We start from the raw sequence: 7,318 nt of genomic DNA, 5'->3' as shown, positions 1-7,318 counted from the left end.
GTGGGGGGGGTGGCGGGGGGGGGTGGAAAGGCTGGGTGAGGGGATTCGGGAGCTGCCAGGCATGGTTCCAGCACCTTCCCTGTGGTCTTGATAGAGGCAGGGCCCAAAGTGAGGCCAGGAGCGATGGCAGATGCTGTTCAGAGGGAGGAGGCCCAGGGGGCTGAGGGGTGGTGGCACGTGAGGGTGCTGAAGGGATGGAGGTGTTGAGGGAAGGGAAGATGGTGAAAATAAAGCAGATAGTTGCTGCCTCCTGAGCATTCCCCATGTCCAAGCAGGGTGCTGAGGGCTTCATGATCTCCTGTCAAGAAGTCCTGAGGTCAGTCCTCAGGGTATGGGGTATTCTGAGTATTGTTCTACAGAGGTCAGAAAACAGGGTCAGAGAGGCAAAGACACTTGCCCACGGTCACACAGCTGGTCGTTGTCCATGCCCCAGTTGGGACCAGGGTTGCCTGACTCTGAAGGTGTCCTGTGGGGTGGGGAGTCGCAGGTTTCAGAGATGGTGGAGCAGTTTTGGGCATGATGAAGACCAGGTCCTGGGACTGGTAGCTGAAGTGGAGGGAAGGGCCGGGGAGTGGATGAGACCAGAGGCTGGGCTGAGTGGCAGCTCAGGGCCCTGTGGACAGCAGGTTTACTCAGAGTGGCCACTCTTCATGCCTGGTGAGGAAGAGCTTTCTCTCAGACGCAGAGCCTGGACTGGGTGGCAGGGGGCAGGAAGAGTACAGCCTTCTTGGGTTCCTTCCAACACAGAGTGTCTGTTCGGTGCTGACCTGGTGTTCAGAAACAGGAGGGGGCCTGGGAGTCGGGGAGAGGAGTACCTTCTAGTCTGGGGACAGCGTGGGCTGAGCCCTGTCCCAAAATGCTGTTCCGATCCCACCTGCCCAGCAGCCTCTACGTGGGCTGGGTCTTTCTCCCCTGTACTCATTTCTGCCACCATCCCTGCTACCCAGCCTGTGGGAGAGGGCCTGATGAGCTCACGTCTGAGCAGGAGGGCCTGGCTTTGGAGAATGGGAGCTCCCAGCCTCTCCTCCAGGGCTGGCAGTGCTTCCAAGGCCTAGACCAGACACAGAAATCGGGCAGCCAAGAGCCCGGTGAGGCGGGGGCCGAGGCAGCAGTAGCAGATCCCAGAGAGCCTGCTGCTCGCTGGCCACAGGGTGGTGGGGAGTAGGGTCTGCTGGATGGAGGCACCTGCCCCAGGCCCTTAGGTCTCAGAGGAGCGGCGTTCTGACCTGTGTCTCCAGGTCACAGTCCAGTGCTGCTTGGGGAGCAGAATCTGGGCCCCAGGCCCAGCCCCTGGCTTGACATAAATCGTGTCCCAGAGGCAAGCTTACGGAGTGGTCACAACTGCTCACCTTGGCTGTTTGTCTGCCTTAGGGTCAGCCCTGTGAGGGGAAAGAGACTGGACTTGAGGCTTTCCAAGCTGTGTGATCTTGGACAAGTCACTTCCCCTCTCTCGGCCTCAGTTTTCTCATCTTTAAACGGAGGTGATGGTCCCTACTTCCCAGGGGAGGGTTAAGGAGATAGGTAGGGACAGCACTTGGCACAGAAGCCTCCCAGAGCTCATTAATATGAGCAGCCACTCCTCTCCAGTCTCCCCCAGTTTGGCTGAGGCAGGAGGAAAAGACAGTCGTGAGGCTGTAGGCAAGCCCTGCGTGGCCTTCTGAGCCTCAGTTTCCTTATCTGTAAAATGGTGTTGGTGGGGCAGGGGGCAGGACATGATGCTCTTTCAGTGTTGCCTGCAGTTGGTTCCAGACCCTCTGGCTGAGGGCGAGCAAGGCTGCCCTCTCTGTGCCACCCTGGCGGGACTGAGCTGGCCTCTGCTGAGCCCCTGCCACCACCTCCGTGTTCCAGGTGAGGAGCCGGAAGAGGAACCGAAGGTGAAAACCCAGTGGCCAAGGTCTGCAGATGAGCCTGGGCTGTACATGGCGCAGACAGGTAACTCGGGCCCGCCTCCCTTCCTCTGTGGCGGGGGCCCGACTCTGTGGCGTCTGGTGGCATGTGTGCTTGGCGTGTGCCTGTCTATGTCTATGTCCTGGAGCTCACTCGTGTCTCTCTGCCATGCAAGGCCTGTGGGCAGGGCTGGATTGCCTCCTGAAGAGCCTGTCACTTGGGGTCAGGGTAGGAGGATTCCTATGAGACTGAGTGCTTGGGAGATGCCCCCTGCCGCCGACCCTGTCCCTCTCTCGTAGGCGACCCAGCGGCTGAGGAGTGGTCCCCGTGGAGCGTGTGTTCCCTGACGTGTGGGCAGGGCCTGCAGGTGCGGACCCGCTCCTGCGTGTCCTCCCCCTATGGGACCCTGTGCAGCGGGCCCCTGCGGGAGACCCGGCCCTGCAACAATTCAGCCACCTGCCCAGGTATGCCCACCCTCCCCGCCCAGTCTGCCTGCAGGGTCGGGTCCTGCCTGGGACTCGGGCAAGTTCATCTTCCAAAGATGGTTGGTTGCCTCCTCCTTTCATTCAGCAAACTTGACTGTCCCCCCACACCCCCACCGTGCCCAGTCCCACACAGGGCATCGGGGACACAGATGAATCAGACCAGGGCCCGCACCAGCAGGCTTGGTTCTGGGCACATCACTCCCCTGATGCCTACATCCTGGTAATCAAGGCTTGTCTTTTCACCCTCACCGCCCTCCATGTTCCCTATGCTCTGGCCACACCAGCACCTCTTGCACTTTCCCACCACCCTGCCCTTGCCTATTCTCATCCTATCCCCTCCACCTCTACCTTGGCTATTAAAATTCAGCCTGTCCTTCAAGATCTAAGAGAAATGCCACTTAAAAAGAAAAAAAATGAAGCTCTCTCTGACCATCCCCTCCCTCCTCTGACTCCCTATCCAACTCCCCAGGGAGCCTCCCCTAGACCCTGAAGCCTTCCTCAGTTCAGCATGGAGTTGAGAATGTGCATGTGCCTGTGGTGACAGCCTGTCGGTCAGGAGGGGCTCGGCAGCTTCAGTGGGTCCTGCCCCTTGCGCCTGAGGGAGCGAAGTGGTGCCTAGGCCAGATCAGCTCCTGGCTGGGAACTTAAAGTAGGGCTACCTGGGAAGGGGTCTTGGCAACTGGGGGTGTTTCAGGAGCTTGCAAAGGGGTGGGGCAAAGCCATGTTCCAATGTGAGCTCTTTGTGTCAGTGTCCACGTAGAGGGTCATGTCTATTTGTGTGTCCCTGCGCTTGGGATGGGGAGGGGCATTCTCTTGCCCCAGGCCTGCCATGTTGTATTCTTGCTCTGGATCTGGGGTGGGGAGGGATGGGGATGGGGTAAGGTGGGGTAGATATTGAGCCCTTTCCTGGGCTTCACTGTGCCCCCAGGAGAGGAGGACCCCTGGCTCCCCTCCTGGGTTGATTCTAGTCTCCCTGTCCGGGTGTCCACAGGCAGTGTCCTGTGTGAGTTGGGACTAGAAGTCTGTGTCTTCCACATCCCCCCACCCGCAAAGGGCGGAATCCTGGGGTCCAGGGCAGAGCCAATGAGGAGCGGTGGCAGAGCTGCCGGAGCTCCTGATTGGTGGGCGTGGGGGCAGTGGCCGGGGCCAAGGTGCCGCCCAGCCACCGGCCACGTGCTTCCTTGCAGTGCACGGCGTGTGGGAGGAGTGGGGGTCCTGGAGCCTGTGCTCCCGCAGCTGCGGGCGGGGGTCCCGGAGCCGGATGCGGACCTGCGTTCCCCCCCAGCACGGCGGCAAGGCCTGCGAGGGTCCCGAGCTGCAGACTAAGCTCTGCAGTATGGCCGCCTGCCCGGGTCAGTAGCACCCGTGGGCTTTCAGGCGGGTGCTGTCCAGCCGGGTGGGGGTCGGGAAAGGGGAGGAAGTCAGGTCCAGTGCCCTGTCCCTGGGGGAACCCCAGTGAACTTTGACCAAGCATGGGGAGACTGGCAAAGTCTACCTGCCAGCGTGGGAGGTGACCTGGCCCAGCCTACTTGGAGTTGGCACCCTGTGATTCCATCTAAAGGGGGCTGCTTGCCAGTGCCCCTTCCCCTGAGCCCTGGACTACCCTTGTTGTTCATAGCACTTTGGTGCTCATGGCCAGCTGGGCTGTGAGGGGACACAAAGCTGGGCTTACATGTGGGCAAAGGTCAGAAGGTGGCCCGGGGCCCGTTTCCTGATAGCCCGAAGGGAGCACGTGCCTCAGTGCTGAGTGGAGAGGGGTCCTGTGTTCCTGGAGCTGGTGGCAGGCAGGCAGGCCCAGGCCCAGGCACCACCAGCTCCCTCCAGCCCCCCTTCCTCCACTCCTCTCCAGTGGGTCTGGCCTTATTCAAATCTGAATGCCATCTCCCTGCGGTGCTCTGCCCTGACGCGTCCCCACACCCTTGCTCAACAGCCAACCCTGCTTGTGTCTCCCCATGCAGTGGAAGGCCAGTGGCTAGAATGGGGTCCCTGGGGCCCGTGCTCCATGTCCTGTGCCAATGGGACCCAGCAGCGCAGCCGGAAGTGCAGCGTGGCGGGCCCAGCCTGGGCCACGTGTACCGGGGCCCTCACTGACACCCGGGAGTGCGGCAACCTTGAGTGCCCGGGTGAGTTCGCGGCACAGGGGCGGCAGGTGGCGGCCCTGGCCCAGGGGGTGCCTGAGGCCACTCACGCCCCCCATCTCTGCAGCCACAGACGGCAAATGGGGGCCGTGGAACGCGTGGAGCCTGTGCTCCAAGACATGTGACACAGGCTGGCAGCGCCGTTTCCGCATGTGCCAGGCCACAGGCACTCAGGGATACCCCTGCGAGGGCACCGGAGAGGAGGTGAAGCCCTGCAGTGAGAAGAGGTGTCCAGGTATTGCCCGCCGGACCCTGGGGCTTTGGGGGCAAGTGCCTGGGCCTGGCTGAGCCCCTCCGCTGTACCAACAGCCTTCCATGAGATGTGCAGGGACGAGTACGTGATGCTGATGATGTGGAAGAAGGCGGCTGCTGGAGAGATCATCTACAACAAGTGTCCCCCCAACGCCTCAGGTGAAGGGCGGGTGGCTCTCCCTGCACGCCTCCCACACCCGCCATTCTTGCCGCTCTCTTCCGGGCCCCCGGCCTCTTTGAGCCTCCATCCTGAGGTGTGGAGTGAAGTGGGTGAGAGCTCGGCCCCCACACCCAACCCTCTGTCCTGTCCCCCTGCAGGGTCTGCCAGCCGCCGCTGTCTCCTCAGTGCCCAGGGCGTGGCCTACTGGGGGCTGCCCAGCTTTGCCCGCTGCATCTCCCACGAGTACCGCTACCTGTATCTGTCAGTGAGTGCACCCTGCTGGGCTGGGGCAACACAGGATCTGTCCCAGACTCTGGTGGGCATGGAAGGAGCTGGATTCTTGCTCGTGCTCATGTGCCTTGGCGTACATACGATGTGCCCACTTCTGCCTGGTTGTGCCTCTCCTTGCCTGACAAACTCCTACTCATCCCTCAAGGCCTGATTCTCAGATGTCTTCCCTTATCCCCAGTGCCTCCCCCTGTGCTCCTACAGCCCCCTGAGCTTCTCAGTCACTAGGTGTTACGAGTGCTCATCACAATGTCTGTGTCCTGTGAGACTGGGAGCTCCTTGAAGTCAGGGACAAAGTTGAAATTATTTTTATGTCCCCAGTGCCCAGCCCAGGGCCTGCCATGGGGTAAGAATGTTGTTAGCGAGCGTGACCTGTGTGTACTCGTCTGACTGTAACCGGTATTTGTTGTGTTTGTGCTTGGAGCTCATGTTTGAGAGAGAGAGAGGGAGAGAGCCCATTACGCTCCAGCGTGTGATGGCCTCTTTGGATTAGGGAGGTGCCTTGTCCCTCAACTGTGCTTATCGTCTTTTATATGTATATCTGAGCTCCTTCTTTCTTTTGCTGTTCCTATTTCAGTCTTTACGTATCTTTGGGGATTCTCTCTCTCTTTATGGGTCTCTTTCTTAGACTCTGTCTCCCCACGATCTCTTTGAGCATCTCTATCTGACCCTTTCCCTCTGGATGCAAGTGGTGGGTGGACTGGAGTGGGATGGGCCAGGGGCGGGTCCCAGCTCTTGACACTCTGGTGACAGCAGCCTACCTGTCACTGGCAGCTTCGGGAGCACCTGGCCAAGGGGCAGCGCATGCTGGCGGGTGAGGGCATGTCACAAGTGGTGCGGAGCCTGCAGGAGCTGCTGGCCCGACGCACCTACTACAGTGGGGACCTGCTTTTCTCCGTGGACATTCTGAGGAATGTCACTGACACCTTCAAGAGAGCCACCTATGTGCCCTCGGCTGATGACGTGCAGGTACCCTCTACCCTGTCAAGAGGAAGGAGGGCTGAAGGTTCAGAAGCCCTAGATTGAAGGGGGAGGCCGGGCCCCTATGGCAGAGTCTGTGGGGGCGTGGCAGGTGTGGCTGTGGCGGGGAAGCTACTCTCTCTGGGGCTGGGACCTCCCAACACCCACTGCTGTCTCCCCAGCGCTTCTTCCAGGTGGTGAGCTTCATGGTGGATGCGGAGAACAAGGACAAGTGGGATGATGCTCAGCAGGTAAGGGGCTGGGCTTCCAGGCTTGTTCCCCCATGGCCCACCCCTGCCTTGGTCCCTTACGCCCTGTCTGTCCCCAGGTGTCCCCTGGCTCTGTGCACCTGCTCCGGGTCGTGGAGGACTTCATTCACTTGGTGGGCGATGCTCTCAAGGCCTTCCAGAGCTCTCTGATTGTCACAGATAACCTGGGTACCAGGAGGCAGGCAGGGGAGGGGGTGCTGGATGTGGCCAAACCCAGGACGCCCTGGGGGAGGGATGGTTTCTGAGGGCTTTTCCTATCTTCTTCTCTTTGTCTGGGCCCTGCCTTTCCCTCATTTAACCCCTTATTTGTATCTCTGTCTCCACGTTTCTTCCCATGCTCCGTCTCTTTGTTGTTTCTCTGTATACGTGTCCTCTGCCTCTTGGTTTGTACCAACCTTGGTGTCTGCATCTGCCTTCCTGCTGTCTGTCTCCCCCACATTCACCTCCTCCCCTGTGACCTTCCCCTCTGTTTCTGTCTCTGTCTGTCCTCTGCAGTGATCAGCATTCAGCGAGAGCCCGTCTCGGCTGTGTCCAGCGACATCACGTTTCCCATGCGCGGCCGCCGGGGCATGAAGGACTGGGTGCGGTACTCAGAGGACCGCCTCTTCCTACCCAAGGAGGTGCTCAGCCTCTCCTCCCCAGGGAAGCCGGCCGCATCCGGGACAGCAGGCAGCCTTGGCAGGGGGAGAGGCCCAGGAACCGTGCCCCCTGGCCCGGGCCATTCCCACCAGCGCCTCCTCCCGGCAGACCCTGAGGAGTCCTCCTCCTACTTTGTGATTGGTGCTGTGCTCTACCGCACCCTCGGCCTCATCCTGCCGCCCCCCAGGTGAGTCTCTGGGAGGGGTGGATGGGGCTGCTGCGTGTCCAGGGAGGCCCAGG

General features: G+C 60.7%; 1 protein-coding gene across 1 annotated transcript in view; it reads left to right on the top strand.

The window, feature by feature from the left end:
• Positions 1 to 7,318, top strand: part of ADGRB2 (adhesion G protein-coupled receptor B2) — a 30,973-nt gene that overhangs the window by 10,206 nt on the left and 13,449 nt on the right. The window contains 11 exon segments of the mRNA XM_007468655.1: positions 1,849 to 1,932; positions 2,187 to 2,351; positions 3,560 to 3,724; positions 4,331 to 4,495; positions 4,578 to 4,745; positions 4,820 to 4,921; positions 5,081 to 5,187; positions 5,985 to 6,179; positions 6,353 to 6,421; positions 6,499 to 6,607; positions 6,935 to 7,265. Of these exon segments, the coding sequence (XP_007468717.1) occupies positions 1,849 to 1,932; positions 2,187 to 2,351; positions 3,560 to 3,724; positions 4,331 to 4,495; positions 4,578 to 4,745; positions 4,820 to 4,921; positions 5,081 to 5,187; positions 5,985 to 6,179; positions 6,353 to 6,421; positions 6,499 to 6,607; positions 6,935 to 7,265 (1,660 nt within the window).

This window comes from Lipotes vexillifer, unplaced genomic scaffold (genome assembly GCF_000442215.2).
Source record: "Lipotes vexillifer unplaced genomic scaffold, Lipotes_vexillifer_v1.1 scaffold1261, whole genome shotgun sequence".
In the NCBI taxonomy this organism is placed as follows: domain Eukaryota; kingdom Metazoa; phylum Chordata; class Mammalia; order Artiodactyla; family Lipotidae; genus Lipotes; species Lipotes vexillifer.
This window is presented reverse-complemented; position numbering and strand designations above follow the sequence as displayed.